This window comes from Varanus komodoensis, unplaced genomic scaffold (genome assembly GCF_004798865.1).
Source record: "Varanus komodoensis strain SLA01 unplaced genomic scaffold, ASM479886v1 scaffold15, whole genome shotgun sequence".
Lineage (NCBI taxonomy): Eukaryota > Metazoa > Chordata > Lepidosauria > Squamata > Varanidae > Varanus > Varanus komodoensis.
Window position 1 is genome coordinate 14,848,387 of NW_025335440.1, and position 18,864 is coordinate 14,867,250.

Here is an 18,864-nt window from a genome sequence, read left to right on the forward strand (position 1 = left end):
TTCTGTATTTACTCAGGTACTAGGATACAGTATGATCTGATCCTGTAAACGAAGTGGGATGAGAAATGGCTGAGTGATAGAACACAAGCTTTCCAAGAAAAAAAAAAAAAAAAAAAAAACAGGTTTGTTCCTTGACTTCTCCACTGAATGCTGGGAAAAAACTTGGTCTGAAACCTGGAGAGCCACTGCTAGTCAGAGTTAAAGTGCATGTTACAGGAATTGGTATCATGCACTGAAGTTTTCCCCCCTTTTTGTAATTCTAGAATAAGTACTGAGCGAGGAAGCATCCTATATTTCTAAGCTCATGAACAGAAACCCTCTTGCTCCCAAGCTGCATCCAAGTTATAATTGTTGGGAACACACAAAAGACCTTTCTCAGTTGTGGTGCCCATTTTTTGAAATCCTCTGCTTGGAAAACCATTTTATTTTTACTTCTTCACTGCTTCCAAAATGGGTTGTTGTTTTTTAGTTCTTTAAGGCGTGACCCTATTGGTATTCGCATCAACCTCTGGATTCAGAGGCTTCCATGCCTCCTGTACAGAGCTGGAGAAATGATGACCTCCATCTCTGCTATCCTGACCTGCAGTTTTGCTAGATGGCAGTTTGTAGCTGTCTAGCTAGAGAAGGAGGCCTATGTCCCTGGTCTCCTCCCCTGCCTGCCCTCTAGAACGTCCCCTCTCCAACTTGGGGTTTCTAACCATGGAGGGGCTGTCGAGGCTCTTCTTCCCATGCTGGCCGTGAGGTGAGGATAGGACAGTAGAAGTCTAGATGCCCAGCTGCAAGGTCAGCACTCTGTTTCTGATCTTGGTCTGGGAATCCAAAAAATCCTTTGCCCCGTGCCCAGATGAAGGATCACTCCCTTACATGACCATTGACTTTTACCCTGATTGTATTCTCTTGCCAACTTTTAACAATTTTCCATTATGTTTTATTGTACTGTACTTTATTGTTTTAATTTTTTATCTGCCCAGGAAATCATAAAGTCATAAAACAGTAGAGTTGGGAGGGACCGGAGGGCCATCGGGTGTATTCTGCTGCTCGGTGCCAGTTAAACCAACCCTCTCAGGTGGCTGTCCAGTTGCATCATAAATGCCTCTAGTGTGGGACAGCCCACAACCTCCACAAGTCATTGGTCCCATTGTTGTAGTGCTCTAACAGTCAGAAAGTTCTTCCTGATGTTCATCCGGAACCTGGGCTATTGTAACTCGAGCCTGTTATTCTGTGTCCTGCACTCTGGGTTGATTGAGAGGAGATCCTGCTCTTCTTTCTTCTGGCAGCCTTTCAAGAACTTGTAAAGTGCTATCATGTTTCCCCTCAATCTTCTCTTCCTGAGGCTAAACATGCCCAGTTCATTCAATCTCTCCTCACAGGGCTTTGTTTCCAGTCCCTGGACCATCCTAGCTGCCCTCCTCAGTATCCTTTCCAGTTTGTCTGCATCTTTCTTAAACTGTGGGGCTCCACAGCTTCATTCTATAGCGCCTGCTCTTCGGTAGACTCAAAAACCCTCCATTCAGTCTCTTAATAGTAACATGACAACATCCTACCCCACTCAAAAAAACCTTCTACAGAAGTTACAAGTTAGATGCACTGTGCCAAATCTAAAATTAACAGCAGGCCACATTATTTTTATACAGATATATTTAAAAACAACATTCAGACTTTGTGACTAATGCAACCTTTCGGAATCTGGATAAAATTTAATTCAAGTTATAAATTCTTCCTAAATCGTTAGAGGAAGTCACTTGGGTGTTCCAAATGAGGAAAATAATTGGTAGAGAACCCGAGAGCTTTGTTACGTGCAGAAATGATAAGCGTTGGCAAACCAGGTGAGAGGTTCATTCAAAGGAACACAACATCTAAGAAGGGTTGGGGTAAGAGAAGGTGGGCACTAGGAGAGGCTTAACATTGCAGGGAGATCAAAGGAAGACCGCTGCTTCAACACAATGAAGGGCTTTTTAAACTGCCACAAAAAGAAATACCTCAGACTAGGAAAAGCACAGGCATCATTTTATTTTCCAGCTTCTTCTTCCTTAATTCCAGCACAATGGATCTCAGGCATAACAGCAGCAACCCTAAGTTTTCCCATACTCTTTATACGGCTTCTTGAGATTTCAGGAGAAAAAAAAAAAAAAGGAGCCCATCCCTATTTATCCAGGTTCTTTAGAGGTGACACTCTCAATAATAAGGTTAATGATGATGACAATAATGATCTGCAGGAGGCAAGAATCAAGCTAGAGGGATGGACAAATCATGGGTCTTTTCATCTGCACATACATGCATAGTTTTGACTGTCTGTAATATGGGGTCAAATGTTCAGTATGTATGACATCAAGCAAACATAGGAATAAAGCACAACAAGGTAGTGAAAGGCAAAAGGAAAAGACGAATCAAAGCTCTAATCCTAAACAAGCCTACAGAGAGGAACATTTTATTAAAAAACTTGGAATTTACTTCCAGATTTGGCTGGGTCTATCTATATTCATGCACAAGAAACTCCATGGACCTTGATTCCAAATATAAAGTCACAGGATTTACTGCTTCAAGGCATGTTTTAGGTTTAAGGTTTAGGTTAAAGCAATGAAGATGAACAAAAGACTTCACCACCATCTTAGCACACAATCTGATGCCTCTATTTAGACAAAAATTAAGTCCTACAATTTGCAGCATTCCTTAGTCGGAATGGCTGGCTGGGGGTTGCGGGACATTTTTTTTTCTGTCTAAACATGCACTGGATAGTACCCTAAGAGATGGAACTCTGTTCACCAAGCAACATTCCCGTTGCTATTACATATTACCCAACTCAGCTTATGCTTTTAGCACATTCTCTGCTTCTAAACTAGCCCTCAGTTCATAAAATCATAGAACAGTAGAATTGGAAGGGGCCATGAAGACCATCAGGTCCCAGCCCCTGCTGTTGCTGGACACCAATTTACACCTCTCTTTCTCATTCACAGGTGATCTGCAAGCTCCACCCAGGTTAGAGACACATATAGTTACTGTGGGTTACATTTTCACAGGAAACACCTTCATGGCTTCTTTGTCTCAGCATGACTGTGGGCCATTTAAGCCTTAACATAAGGCAAAACTGCATCTCAATTAATTCTGCCAGGCTGCAACTATTTACTTAGCTGTAGTCTATACTTTTGATCTGTCCCAGGAACTTGCAGGATGCTGTCAACGTTCTCTAGATTCTTGAAATTCATGTTTGACCACACATCTTTTTATGATCAAAGGAACAAATCTGTTTAACAAAGTGGGGCTTGCTTCCAAGCAAACTCACTTAGGCTGGAATGCTGACTGGGATGTAAAACTTACAGGCGTTAATAGGATTTGCCTCCAAGGTGTGGACCAGGCTGCAAGTCTATCTCTATTCAGTACGTTGGGGCAAAACAGGACTGCTGTAGCAGATCCAGCTTCCATACTAGGCAGATTCATGTGGTTCTTTGAACAGAATCTACACACAGATCAGAAATGCACAGCCTATGTGCATACAGTTTATACACTCACAGAATCTGTTACACCAGATCATATCATGGATAACTTCCGAATTCAGACATCCTGTATTATAGCCTACTTTTGACTAAACATCAATCAGCATTTGGCTATCTGCTCACTTGAATGAGGAAGTCTGATGAAGAGCTCTGTGCAATTCAAAAGCTTGCATAAGGCAGGGTAAACCCAGCTTGAATGTAAGAAAAGTGTTATGTTACCCATCATCTGTATTTTGAAAACACATGATCCTACAGGCTGCACCAAAACAATTTTTTAAAGATGAAAAGAAATGGAGAAGAGGCTACTAAACAAGGAAAACATTGTAAACACTACAGACTGAATGACATTTAAATGTTTCAATAAATAGGAAATGATTTTTCAAAGTAAACCAGAGTATTCTGCGGTTCACCATGCACAAGGGGAATAAGTGAAACGTATACAAGTAAAATCCTAAATGGCTTGGGACCAGGATATCTGAATGATCACCTCCTCCTCAAGGAACCCGCCTGCAAAACTGGCCAGATGCAGTAGGGCCTTTTCTGCAGCTGCACCCTGACTCTAGAATTCTCTCCCAAGAGAGGGCAGCTCAGACCCAGTGGGGACTGTACTGTCTGGCCAAGCAGCTTTGCCTTTTTAAATTGTTTGGCCTGCTCTAAAGAATGTTCTGTTTATGGATTTTGTGTTTATTTTGAGTTGACTGGATACATGTCCCTCTATACTTCTCTGAAGGCCCTGGTGGGCAGAAAAGGGATTAATACGATGAGAGCGGAGACCATTTTGAAAGGTGCTTACTCACCTATATGTGTTTGCGCCATTACATCCGCTAGCCTATGCGCAGCGCCACTGCCGCCGCTTTGCGTCGAAGATGAAGATGTGGTGGATGTGGTGGAGCCATGGATGGCTTGGCTGATCCAGTGTTCCATATTTATACTCCCCTGGCTCGAGGTTGGAGTTCCCTGTGAGTCGCCCTGTACAGAACCTTCATCTTCTGAACCAGAGGAGGTATCTATGGATGCAAACATGTGATAAAATGTGCTGATTCTCTGGCCAGAGAAGCACATCAAGTCTTCAGCAGAGATATTTTATTTATTTATTTATTAAACCGTTTCTATGCCGCCCCTTGCCGAAGCCAATTCAAGGCACAGCTTGCTATAAAGAAAGTTACCAATTATAACGGCTGACACTTACAACTGAATTGACCATTGTCAGAGATTCAAGCAGCATGTTTGACCGGACATGTTTGCTACAAGGAAAGGAATAATGGCTTATCTACAGAAGGAAACTGAATAATTGCAATAGCTTAGTGGAGCTGTTCATATTAGGCTGCTTCCTATTATCCACAATTTTTCATTTACATGTACAAAAAGAACACTTCAGTTTCAAATGTTATTCAAAGTTAAAAGTTCTGCCTTTTTAGCATAAACAAAAGTAGTCATAAAACTATTTTGAAAACGTAATTTAACTTTGTTGAAAGGAATCGCAGAATAAGTCAGTGAAATGAGCAAGTCTCCGGGTCTGGAGGATGGGGCATCCCTGCAGCAAAGGGCATTGGACTGTACCCTAGAAGCAGCAACAACAGGGCCAAGGGGTGCGAGATTCTCAGTTTTTCCAGTGATTTTAAGGGGGGCCGTCAAAACGATTTGCAGAGGGAGGGAGATGAGTGAACACTGCGAAGGCATCAGGGCCAAGCCTTCCTAACCAGCTCTGGCCACATGGAGTTTTGCAAGTCCAGTGGTATCACACCACTGGGTGTCCTTTGAGGCAGTTCCGTTAAAGGCAATGCAATTCAAGCAGAGCATCTCCTGTTCTGGACACGCTCCTTCCCTTCCCACGCTGCAATCAACGTTTTCTTAAACAAGAGGGCCACTGCCTGGCCACTGCTAAGGCTTTATGATTGCTTTGCTAATCATGGAAAAGTCAGAGCAAAGTATCACCTATGTGAGGTCAGGTGACCAAGCCTGGCTGTCGAGGTGAACAACAGCATCACTGGGTTTTGCATGTGATTTTGATTCCCTGGAATCCTTCAAGAAGAAGAGGGATGCCGGGATGGCACTGGAGCAGTGGGGGAGGGCAGCAATAAGAAGAAAACGAACGGTGTGAAAAAGACTTCCTCTTCTTGTTATTATTACACTGCAATTTCATCCTGCTTTTTTTTTCCTCCTGTGAAGAATACACGACAGCTTACACAGTCCTCCCGTATTCCATTCTGGCCTCATAACAACAACCCTGTGAGGAAGGTTGCCCCTTAAAAAGAACTTCCTTCACCTAACAAGAAATTCAAGAGCAGGTTTGCAGCACACATGACAAGCCATGCCCTACATTCCACCGTTTTGGGAAGAAGGGGCCTGCACCTAGACGAGGACTGGAGACTTTTATCTTGAAGGGCAGAAAAGGAGATTCCACAAGGCGAGGGAGGCCTCGCACATCCCAAATGAAGCTGCAGATTTCTCGCAAGCACCTTTCTAGCCAGCTGTTGCGCTCTGATTTTCCTCTGGAGGACAACCACATTCTTCCCACCGTGAGATGTTTTATGCTGATTTCTAACCTTCTTGTTTAAGCAAAATGGAAGGGAAAATTAAGAATTCAGCAACTTTTAAAGCTGTGACCCTAAAAAACCTACAGAGTGTAAGCCAACATGCCTACTTGACCCTTCTGCCCCATTTGCTTAAGTCAGTCTGCAAAACCCCCCTTGGTACCTTGTTTGCCAGAACTATGACAGCTTGGAGAGAATTATGCAAAAATATTACCCATCAACTCCCGCCCTTTCCTCACACCACTTAGGAAAAGGCAGCCCACCATCTTCCCTTAATATATGAGAGCTGAAAGTTCTTTTTTTTCAACATCTGATGAGCCATCTTAGAAGATTTTTTTTTTCTTTTCTTTTCTTCTGATGATTAGATTCTGAGAGGAGGGATAAAAAGAGCAACCCAAATCCGCAGATTTTTACAAAGAAAAGGGAAAGAAGATCCCTCCGGGCTTTATCCTGTTTTTCTTCTAAGTGGCCCTTATTGAATCATTTCATTTTTCCTAATATTCTACCCCATACCAAAGTCCAAAACATCTTGGCTCCAAGTTGATCTTTTCATGTCTCCATGCAGGTGCTTCCAAATCCCTGCACTTACTCCAAACCTCTCCTCCAAAACTTTCTCACAGTCCCCCAAAAGAGTCGGTTTCTCCCTGATTCATATTGTCCCCAGCTGAAAGACAGACACACCCCTTGCTAGAAAATAAAATACAGCTGTAGCTACCCCTGTTGTAATGTCAAGGGCAGAATCCAACTCCTTTTGAGGTTTCTCCAAGGAAGCGTGAAGTCTCCTGTCCATGAGCAGTGGATTTCACTTGCAAAATGAATTGCTTGAGGAAAGGCATTTGCAGCCCAGAAAGCAGTCCATGGGCACTGGATTCTGCTCATAGTATTTTGGGGTGGTTTAGTGTTGAATGGGCAAGTAAGGGGAATTGTAAAAGACCTGCTCGTAGCAGACATGAGAGCTGCTATATTTGGTTTGTTGATATGGATCAATGCAGCTGCCTGCAGTTTTGGACTCTCCTGACTATGGGGACTGTCAGGACAAATGCCTGCACTTCAAAATTTACCACTAAACCACTGCAGGAGACAACTTGGGTACATTCAGAGAAATGGTTTCCCATGGATTCAAAGCTACACACCATCTGCAAGCTTTAACAGGTGGGAAGGCAATCTACCTTTGTTCCTGCATGCCTATCAAGCCAGGATGGAAGTTGTGTTCTAAAATCCTTACTTAGAACTCAGTTCTATCTGTATTCAAATGGAAACTGTTCCTGAATAAATGCATTTAGTATCAGTGTATCAGCCTACACCAAATATGGAAATACAAAATGGGTCAGTAGCTTTGCTATGGCAACAGGAAAAAAGAGAATGGTGGAAACGCATCAGTACCTAGTGGAGGAATCGACATTAAGGTTGAACTGGGAACAAGCCTGCTTCCATTTACACACAAGTAAGTTCCACTGATAACAGAGGGACTTACTTCCATGTGAATGTGTACAGGATCAGAATGGTTTTCAGGGTAAGAACTGAGATGCACTGATTGTGACCAATCACAGTGAACTAATGCTAACTTACTTAAGTTAGCTAACTTAAGTAATGAATTCTCAGTTGGGTCATTTTAAAGAGTGTGTAAAAGGTAAGCATAATGCATATAGTATTAGCATCTTACCTGGAGGTGTGTAGGCATCCATTGATGTTTGTACCACCAATGAACGTCGCTTGGATGGCATAGGCACAGCCATCTTCCTTTCTTTATGTTTTGCAAGGGCTGCCTGGACCGCTTCTGTATGCACATCTAGAATTAAAACCTAAATATCAGTTTGGAATTTGAGCAGAAGAAGCCATAAACACAGACAGATTTTACAAGAAGCCTGACCTTATAAATTCCTTAGTCAGAGACATATTTTTGTACCCTTTAAGGCACATGCAAGCACCTAATTCTGCAGCATAATTACCATGCAAAAAGAGGAAAGCAGGAAAAAGAGGAAAGCAAATGCTGGAATAGAGTTCAAAACACATCTCCTATAAAACATGCTAAAGCTGCAATCTAAAATGCACTTTCTTTGAAATAAGTTGCAGTAGGCTAATGGTGTTTGCTAGGCAAACAGCTGTCTGTTTCAGTGCAGAAAAAACTGTTCAGTTCTTCTAGGGGCTTGGTATTTGACGCCATCATCTTTGATGTGCTATAAGCTGGTTAAGACATTTTATTTTGCCACATCTTTGCTTGTGAATTTTTGTTTTGATTTGCTGCAGCAGTTTATTAGTTGCTCCCCTTCTTGGTCACACAACTTTAAAAGTACAGGCACTCTGCCAGGAAGGGGAGAGGGGGCAGGCATGCAGGGAAAGCAATGTTGGCATTACAACCCCATCTGCATTGTTCAACATAATTTGACTTCCAGCTCGGAAGAGCTATGCAAACAAAGACTAATAACACGAAGCACTGTGTTTCAAATTTAAGGTATGCTTTTAAGTAGCAACACAAACAACCTGGGATATCAGGAAAAAAATCTATTGAAATAGTTTGTGTGATTCAAGAAGCTTTCAGCTAAGGAAAAGGGATGCAGTTGGAAAAAAGGCATCTAAATGATATATTTCTAAAGTGATATAGCGAAACCATAGAGCACACTGTTGTTTCTTACTGTGGTTTCCAAAGACCAAACTTACCATGGTGAAATACTATAACGAGGTTATAGTATTTCATCATGGCTTGTTGTGTTGTCTGAACTTCGGATTTTAGGATGGTTTCTATGGTCTCAGTATGGGACTACAGCAGAGATCGTGAAAGAGTAGCACTTGCGGGATCCACTCTTGCCAGCCAGAGACAATGTGTGGACCAATGAGGAAGAGAGAGACCCAGGCAGGGAGCTATGCAGCTTGGGACTGAATTTTGGGAATGGTGGTTGATGAGATATGCACCAACAGTGGGAGCACTGAGCAGAGAGGATGGAAACCACAACAGAGTCCAAACAACTTGATCATCTGTCAATAAAAAACACAACCCATGGTAACTGTGTAGGACTGATTGTTGTGTTGTGTGAACCCAGGCAATTTATGGAACAGGGCTTGCCACTAAGTCTATATAGAGTGAATTCCTGGGTTCTCACAATAGCATTCTCCTTTATTTTTAAAAAGAGATAGTTGTGCTCTCATTTCATAGGTTTTTTAAATAACTTTATTTTAAGCCTCACATTAGTGTAGTTTATGAGACCACACCAGCTTTCTCCAATCTGGTGTCCTCCAGATGTGTTAGACTATTACTCCATACTGGCTGAGGGATGCTGGGTGTTGTAGTCCAAGACATCTGGAAAGTACCAGGTTGGAAAAAGGCTGGTCTATGTATTCTAGCCTGGAGAAGTCACAATTCTCTCATTTCTAGTTCCTAGTGGATAAAGTGGTCATGTTAATGCTTTACCTCACATGTTTTGTTCCAAAGATTTTTTTATTAACAGATCAATAGCACCGAGCTCTAAAGCCTTGTTTCCTTGGAAGTCAAATTGAATGTTACTTTCCGGTAAGTATGCTTAGAGTTGTGAACTACAAAGACCCATAGAACTCGTACATAGTAATGCAGTAGCAGCTGGTTATTTTCTTTTATGTAACTCCTTGCTAATTTTAAGAAAGCATTTCCAGCTTTCAGAGTTTGAACTGTTGTTTAAGGCATTTCACTGGTTCAGATTGGATTTTGCTGCATTTGTTTCTTTAAAGGTGTTATTCTATTTTAAAATGTATTTCGGGGGAACTGTTCTGTTTCTTCTAAGATCTCTTTTCTCAAAGAAATCCTACAATAAAAATAGGAAGCAATGAATAACTTCCTTCTCTGTTGTATTCTAGAACTAGCATACTCTGCCCATAATAACCTTCTATTTCATTTCCTTTGATCTTGCCTTCAAGATTGCCTGGCTCATATGCTGGATTCAATTTGTGCTTCTTGTTACTTTGAGAGAATCAACATAAATGGTGCAAAATGAAGTGACATGAGTGGGAAGGCTAATTGCTTGACTAATGCTGAGGCTGTCTGTGTAGGTTTCATTATTCAAACTGTCAGGTATTCCTCCTGGGCGGCCTGATAAAAAAGCAAAAATTAGGGACAAACCAGACATGAGGATAGCATAACATTACTATTGTGATGGTGGTCTCAACATTGTATCTTCACAACCATCCTGTAAGGTAAGTCCCATGGGAAATCATGGCGGCCCAAGGGCAGCTGACCTTCATGGCTAATCAGGGATTTATCCAAAGCCTTTGCATCCAACCCCTGCAGTCTAAATGTACTGAAACGTACATATTTTATGCTATTAGCCAGAAAGAAGGATGATCTTTGAGAGCTAAAAATGGCATCTTCCCTGCATCCTTCACTCTCCTGCTCTCTTCCACAGACTGTTCTCCATCTCAGGCAATCTCACCTATTGCACTGGAGCCCAACAGGTAACGGAGGAAATTCAGCCTAGAGGCTAGGAGTAGGCAACTTTGGAAGTTCTGAGGGACCATTTTCACACTCCTTGGCCCAACTGGGGACCACACCTGCTGCACCAATGAATTGCTACCAAGTGTCAGAAGCAAAAAGCAGCATTTCCACAAGGACTGTGGTGAATGCACACCTTGTGGTTACGAGAGCTCCAGGAAGAAGAGAATTATCATTAAAAGAAGGTGTGCACCAACTACATGCCTTGCTGAAAAGCAGAGCTGTGTTTGCTGCCACAAAATTCAGTGACAATTTGGTGATGGCAGGAATCTGGGGGGCAATAGGGAGGGTGCACAACAAGCCAAGGGGGTTGCCCACCCTGCTGTAGGCCATGGGGAGGCTTCCATTCCTCAACCTGCTCTTTGCTCCTTAAATCAAAATCCACCCTTTCTACAAGATTTCAGCAGACCGACATTTAGCAGAAGAGTCTGTCCCTGTGACATCTACTTAAGCCTTCACAGCAGCAGAGTGCCTCCCACAGACTAGTAAATGGTCTTTTATTGGTATCATTTTCTTTTGATCACCGCAAAACAATACGTTCACTTTTAGCTTTGGCTGTTGGGGGCCAGTTTGCATAACTGATCTGCTGCCAGAAACACAAGGCAAATTGTCCTTGGCCATGAGCTTGTCCACAACAGGGTGGAAGAACTTGTTGGTCTCAGCCACGAGCCCAGCCACAAATGTGGGGAGAGATTACTGCATGAGTGCATGGTGGTCCAATCTTTGCAGTCAGATTCTTGGCAACAAAGGAGGGTGTCTTTTTGCAAGGACAATAGGGATACGGCTCACGTTCCGCTGATGCAGAAATCTAATCGCTGAGTATGGCCTCTTATCAGAAGCAATATTCCACGGTGTATCCTAACCACATTTTGCACTCTTGAGCACTCTGGATCAGACTTGGAGAGGGACCGTAGTGCCGTTTGAGAGCTATAACTAATTATAGCTGCTTTAATTATAGAAGGTCCCAGTTAAATCTCTAGTTAAAGGGATCAGGTAACAAGTGAGGTGAAATACTTCTGCTTGAGATCCTGGGGCAACACTGTCATGGACAGACAAATGGCCTGATATGGTGTAAGGAAACGTTCTAGTTTCTGAGCTATTTCACATGTTGGATGAGATCAGGGAGTGCAGACTCTCAGGTGGGGGCCCAAAAACAGCTCGCTTGGGGTCTTACTGCTGCCCTCTGATGATCACACCCCTAGCCAAGGCTCTGCTGAGTGTTTGGTGGTTTCCTAGCCCTTCAGCAGTTTTCCTCCATTCTAAAGCTGGCTGGAACTGGGGGTCAGACTAGATGGCCCAGGAGACCCCTTATGACTCACTCTGCTTCTATGTTTCTAAGAGGCTGTAATGTTTCTTCAAAGGATTTGTTATTTAAAGGTGCACACTTGCAGCTGCAGGCCCCTTTTCCATCTAAACTTGTATTGGAATGTGCCTTAAGAGGTTTAAGCTACAAGATGTTGGTATTTTGGCCTACACCATTTGCTTTATGCCCCATTCCCCACTTAGAGCTTTCCGACTTAGAGTTCATCCCTTGGACTGAAAGAGGTTCAGCCAGTTCCTGGACTGGATCCTCTTCCAATATGGACCCTGAACACAGATCTTTGAAGCTCCCACTGCAGTGAGGTATGAGGGTCCATGGCCGCCTTGTCTTTCCCTCCCAGGTCAGTTACCTACCCTGCTTGGTCACCTGCACCTAACTCCTGACTCTAACAACTCCTCTACTTTATAGAATGCAAAGCTGCACCCAAAAAATCTAGCTCTAATTTTGATGACACAGTATTACATTTCTACCCCATAGGTGGCCACATGGAATTGCATCCTCAGTTGAAGGTTCCACCAAGCACTGAAAAGACTAACTTAGCTTCAGCAAGATGGTGCCACTTCATGCACCTTCAGACCTTGCTGGAAGACAAGAGGAACCCATGTAGCTCTGCAGCTTCCTGGAGGAAATAGGACTTTTTCTTTTTAAACAGGGAGTGGGTCTTTCTGCCCTTGCTGGTATACGAAAAATACTAAGATTTTTCCCCCTCTGCAAAAAGACACACAAACTCCCATACCTTGGTAATAGCAGAACAGAAAAGGTCTAATGTGCTGTAGCTTGATGGTGATTTATTACTTCCACCTTGGCTCACAGCACTGCATGCCTTTCTCAGTACAATCAAGTGTTACCTAGTAAATATTTAAAGTTTCCATGTTAGTAGGCCAAGATTCTTTCAACCGTCTTACGAAGCATTTCATGTGACCACAAGGGGAAAAGTCTATTCACTTGCACGTTTGGTTCTTCGACTTATTTTCTACTTTAGCTAAAGTGCCAATTCATACTAACGTACTGTGTAAGCCATAATGGGGAACTTGTGACCCTCTAGATATTGTTGGATTCCAACTCCAGTCAACCCCAGACTGCATGGCCACGGTGAAAGAAGAATGGAGTTGTAGCCCAACAACTTTTGAATGGCTACACATCTCCACTCTGAGAGGTAAACGGCTGGGTTCAGACCTCCAGTTCATCATGAAACCCATTGGCTGGCCTTGAGCAAAGTTATGCTCTTTCAGCTTGACTTGGACCACCTTTGGATGATGGGCTAACCCATGTATGGAGCCTCAGTTTTCTTGTAAAAATTGTTAATATTTATACATTTATTTTGCAAAAATTCTATCTGGCCTTTCTATGCAAGTCTATCCATTGACTTGGAAATACAATCTTGTCAAACTCACAGATGGGATTAGATCAAACTTCATCTCTCTTTCACAACCCTATGATTCTAAGCTCGATTTTCACAACTTGTAAGACATTCTTCCCCAGCCTGGCACCTATGACTCCCATCATCCACCAGTCACCATGGCCATTTGCCTACTGACAAGGGGACCATGAACACATCTGGAAAACACTAGACTGGGAAAAGCTGTTGAAAATCTCCAAGCAGTAGGATGACTTTAATACAATTGGTGAATGTGTGTGCTGGTAACTAGTGCTTTAAAAAATCATTTTTAGAAAATGATTCATGCATTGATGAAGCTTACTATTACATCATTAATACATTATTCTATCAAGTACATTTTACAATGAGGGAAGGGCAAACAAGGTAATAAACAAACCACAGACAGCAAATACAATGCAAGACAAGTGGTACTATGACAAATCATCAATGTATAACAGTGAACAAGGTTGTATTACATCTTGAACTTTTTCATTCCCATTATTTTTTTTCAATGAACAGGCCTAGGTGTTGCTTTCCCCCTTATACCTAAAGTATATCATTGGGTTTGAATATATATACCATTTCCTGTATTTTCATGCAACAGGCAGCAGGGTTAACTTTTCCCATCTGTTACTTCCAATCATATGTACTACAGTGAATAGACTCATTACCACTGCAATATAGTAAAATTTCACAATATCTTTGATATCGCCAAATAACACAATAAAAGGTTCAAAAGGTAACTCATATCCTGGGATGTGCTTGAACTCTGTACGGTATTATTTTATCATTTTGGCAGAAATATGAGATACACATAAATTATTGCAGCCAGCATCTTTTAAACTTAAAACAGGTCCAAAATATACAATAAATATCGCCCTGATTAGATCTGCACTTAAAACATTGGCCATTTCCACTTTGATAAATTCCACTAAGTAATCTATGAGGTCACCGCATCTTCTTTTACTTCTTCACAGAAATGTATGATAACGTGACGGGATCTCCAAAGTCATCAGTCAGGTTCAACTGTCTGCACATTAGGAGAGTCGCGAAATTGTCCCAGATACGTGCTAATTCTGTATGTTCTTAAGGACTAGATTTAACTCGTCTTTTTGACAAGCAAAGCCTCTCTCAGAAGTTCTGCTGGCTTATTTCTAGGGCTGCTAATGTATTAATTTTTAGTTAATTAACAGTGTGTTTTTAAACAGTCCCATGTGGACTATTTTGTATGTTGTCATGTCTCAATATAGGTGCCTTTTTGAGATAGTAAAGAGGTGTAAGATACTATCTAGTGCTTGAATGAATGGCCATTATTTAATAGTTTCTTTCTCATTCTCCACTACAACAATCAATCAGAGAAGCCAATGTATTGGCAGATCACAAGACTCAACTAGTTAAAATTGGTTCCCACCAATGGATCAACTATAATATTAATGTATAGTGAAACTTTCCATACACAGAGAGCAGAATATGGAAGGGCAACAAGGGAGGTGTGGAATGGAGCAAGGAGGAGAAAGTTGATTGGGTTTGCTTGCTCATCCACTACTGTGGCAGGTAAAGGGGCTAGAAATGGGGGATAATGGAAAACTCATTCCCTTTGAAGCTCAATAAACCTATGGTGAATTTCCAAATTTGCACATCTGTAGCATAATTTGCATAAATTTGTGCCAGTTGTGTAAATTTTGCAAATTGGGACTGACTGGTTAGATTTGAGTCTTTGTTCCTGTTCTTGTTGTAGCACTGAACATAAGAAGGGAAGCCCCTTCCTCTTACTGCACAAGTACACGCCCCGTCTTGGGCACCTTGAGTTTTCTGTTAATTCCAGGTTTGTGCAAAATCCAGGCCTCCGTTCTGCAAATGGTGCAAATTACACATATCCATATTTTGCACAAAGTTCTCTGGCTTAAGAAAGGAAAAATAAAATAAAATAAAATAAAATTGTGGCCCATTTTAAAACCAGAAGTCAGCTTGCTTCTCAGCTCATACCAGATTGAGTCAGCATGTACAACAGGGATGAGAGAATGAAATCTGAGGAGAACATTGAATTGAAAGAATCTGCTGGACAGTCAATCCGTAGCAGACCCCTCAGACCCCTAGCCAAGCTTCCTTTCCCATTATCGGAATCTGGACAGCTGGGGTTGTTCATGGGTAAAACAAGCCCAACTTGGGCTAGGAACAACCCACAAATTGCCACTGGGCGCCACCATGTCATCCAAACAGGTCACTGCTGCCAACTGACTAGAAGTAACGCTATTTGTTGCTTCTGTGCCCTTTCCAGTAGCTTAACCCGCTTTTCCATGGTGCTGATCGACTGGCATGCAAGCCAGTAAAGAGGTTTTGAATCCCGACAGAGGAATTTCCACTAAGGAAGAGCCAATGACTGCATCCAGAGTAAATCCCCATACTCCAGGTGGGACTTCTCTTCACAGGCTTTGATTGTTAATTGTATTAGCATATCCATTTCTGTGGCACCACCAGCCACCTCGCTACTTGATAACAACAGGCTAATGACACTGAAGACACAAGAGGCTACAAACCCTGTAATTCAGCCTCTTTGAGCATTGCACATTAACTGCATTATCACATGTCACTACCAATTAGCACATGTCCTCATCCTGTTGCTGACAGACCCTTGGCACCAACATTAATTATATAATCATAATACCTAAAATCTGAACATTTCCAGCAACTCTTGCTAAATATGTCCACAGTTTCTCTAGCAAGCAATGGCTAATGGACTCTTAGGATTGTTTCAGTTACTTGTGTTAAATATAAATGGCCAATTATTACTTATATTTGGGGCAGGGGAGAAGTATGCCTCAATTAATTAGCAATTATTAGTATTATTATCTTCTATGATCAACATGTATGAATAGCTTATAAATTCTGTTTCTTGAAAGTAAGCGCCACTGACATCAGTCGTCTGAATTCAGAGTTAATCTGGGTCCTCATCTGGATAGAGATACAGCTAAGCCCTTTTAGCAATCTCCTCCTCTTGCACCTGGAGTGTGCCATATCGGCTAGATAAGGATCAGCACCCTTCTCTGATCACAGGTAGTCATCAGAATGGCAAAAGTATTTTTTCTCCATGTGAGGTTAAAAGATTAAGGCCATCAGAAGCCCATTTCAAATGCTTGACCAGGAACTATCTCCCATAACCTTCTGTTCTTTCCCCCTCCTCCTCTTGTCAGCCCACATACCTGACCGATAGCGCTCATCACGTGACCCTGAGGACCTGCGGCGGTGGTATCGAGAGGAGGAGGAAGGAGTGACAGGAGTTCGGCGTTCTTGTGGCAGTGCTTGATCCACTCCTGAATTTTAAGGGAGAGAACAAAGATTACCTTGGTGCGTTAGCATACAGAATGCATAATATATACAACTGTACAGGCAACCCCCCCTTTTCATTTTGCATATACAGGTCTCCATTTTGGAAACAAAATATGTACCTATTAAGACACAGCATAATAATAAATGATGAACTGTTATGTGGCTTCTTCTGAATAAAAAAGCTCCTGAGCTTTGAGGATTTCAGTATTAGGTGCATGTGTGTTGGCTCGGAAGTTCATCTTCTTCACGGAGGCAGGACTGCCATATCCAAATTCTGACCCTAGTGTATGGGGCAAAGACCTGTGTGAGTTAAAATGCAGGCATGCTATGCTGATGAGACTCTCAAGCCAAGAACAGTTTGCGATGTTATGTCATCCCATGCTTATTATCAGAAGTATGTATGAACCCGGCACTGGCCAAATGTGCAAGCGGCAGGGCAAACAGCACAGATCACTGCACTGCACCAAAGCATCGGAAATATCACTCCAGGGCAAAAATTCAGGAGAGTTCAACCCCGCTAGCAAGGACGTACATGCAGCAAAAGTGGCTAGGAAGAGAGATGGCAGAAAAGCATCCCTACATAAAATCCTCAAATGGAGGATGGAGACCTCTTTGCAGTGGTGGAAATCATGCATATTAACTGACAATCGTATACTTCAGTGTGCTGCATTTTGGGCCAAAGAGAACGCTGTGTTCCTTTCATCTCCATGCTACACCTGAGGATGCAGTAACAGACTCCTGCCAGTTCCCATGGGGGTGAGTGGCAAGTCAAGCAATTACAAACGTCTCAAGAACGCAAGCTGTGAAACACACTAGAGAGTCACTAGGCATTTGTGCTAATTTCAAGTATAAAACCAAGTCTCTACCCACAAGATCTTTCCAGAGTTAAGATTTCTGGACATTTTAGTTCAACAAACCCATCTGCTCTTTCCAGATGTTACTGTCTCTGATTCCAAAATGGAAGATAGATCTCCATATAAATGACTAAAGGAGAAGGACATCCTTGTAAGATCTTTATTTTTCACATGGCCGCCATTCTGTATGAAACAGCATCAGGGAATGTGCCATACAAAAGAAAGCAAGGAAGGGTATAAAACAATTGAACTGCACTGGGATGGATCATGGGCTGTGCACCAACCTGACAAATAGTTAAAAATAAATACAAGCTAATTGGAATAATCAGTTCAGCAGCTCTTTCCGAACAGCATCATGTGGTTGTGTTAGGAATAGGCGATAGCTCTATTTTAGGCCTACAAATTAGATACTATGATGCTATGAATCACAGGAAAGAAACAAACTACTCCACTTAGAGAAAGGGTGGTAGGTAGCTCACACCCTTCAACATTTCCCAGGTGAAAAAAGGGACATTTCTCTAGTTTTATCTCAGGAGTTACAATCTGAATCCCACACCCCTTATATAACATAGAAACACAGAAACAGAGTGAGTCAGAAGGGGTCTCCCGGGCCATCTAGTCTGACCCCCGGCTCCAGCAGGCTCCACTCACGACATACCCACCATGCGCATGTCCAGCCTATCTTTGAACACCCTCACTGATGGGGCCTCAACCACCTCCCGTGGAAGCCCATTCCACACCCTCAGGGTCCTGGTGCTTCCTGGCATCTAAATGGAACCTTGGTTCCCTGAGCTTGGCTCCGTTGGAGTGCGTCCTGTACACTGCTTGACACTTTTTAGTGTGCTATACAATGCTTTAATTTTTTCTGCCTTAGCCTGATTTATTAGCATGCAGGGAACTTATTATTTTGGTTAAACGTACACTAGCAAAACAGAGCCTTTCTACAATGCAAAGATGAGGGAAATGTAAGTTGAGGTTGAGAAAGCAACTGCTATTCACCATTTCCACAGTACTTCTCCCCACTTACAGCACCATGGCTCTATTTTCAATTGCAAAAGGTTGGAAGGTAGGCCAATATCGCACTCAAAAATGCCAATTAATTTTTCTCATTTGTATGTAGTCCCCTTATCCTGTAAAACTGCAACTATAAAAACAGCCCAATCAACATGTGATTTTTCAGTTTTCATTTTCCTTGGAATTGATTCCCCTTGTAATTATCCTTGCCATAGAGTGGCCAGCTTTGTTTGTTTTAGAATTGCATGTAATTACACTTCTCTGGCAAGGGAAACAGCCAATTGAATGTGTTGCCTTTATTAAAGGTCAAGATAGGAACCTGAATTCAAAAGCCCAATTGATATATTCCCCCCTACTTACAGAAGATACAAGTAAAATTTCATGGCTTCTTCCGAATTTTTGGTGAAATAGTGGAATCAGAATACATTCCTTTCAGGATAATGAGAAGCACAAAAGACTGAGCCTTGCAGGATATAGACCCTTTTGTAT

At 42.2% G+C, this 18,864-nt stretch overlaps 1 protein-coding gene across 11 annotated transcripts in view; it reads right to left on the bottom strand.

The window, feature by feature from the left end:
* The window catches only part of DIP2C (disco interacting protein 2 homolog C), a 323,243-nt gene that overhangs the window by 101,276 nt on the left and 203,103 nt on the right, over positions 1-18,864 (bottom strand). For all 11 annotated transcript variants that reach the window (XM_044424777.1, XM_044424779.1, XM_044424783.1 and 8 more), the window contains 3 exons: positions 16,381-16,491; positions 7,689-7,814; positions 4,289-4,498 (listed from right to left, as the gene is read on the bottom strand). In XM_044424777.1, coding sequence (XP_044280712.1) covers positions 4,289-4,498; positions 7,689-7,814; positions 16,381-16,491 — 447 coding nt within the window. The remainder of the gene's footprint in view (positions 1-4,288; positions 4,499-7,688; positions 7,815-16,380; positions 16,492-18,864) is intronic.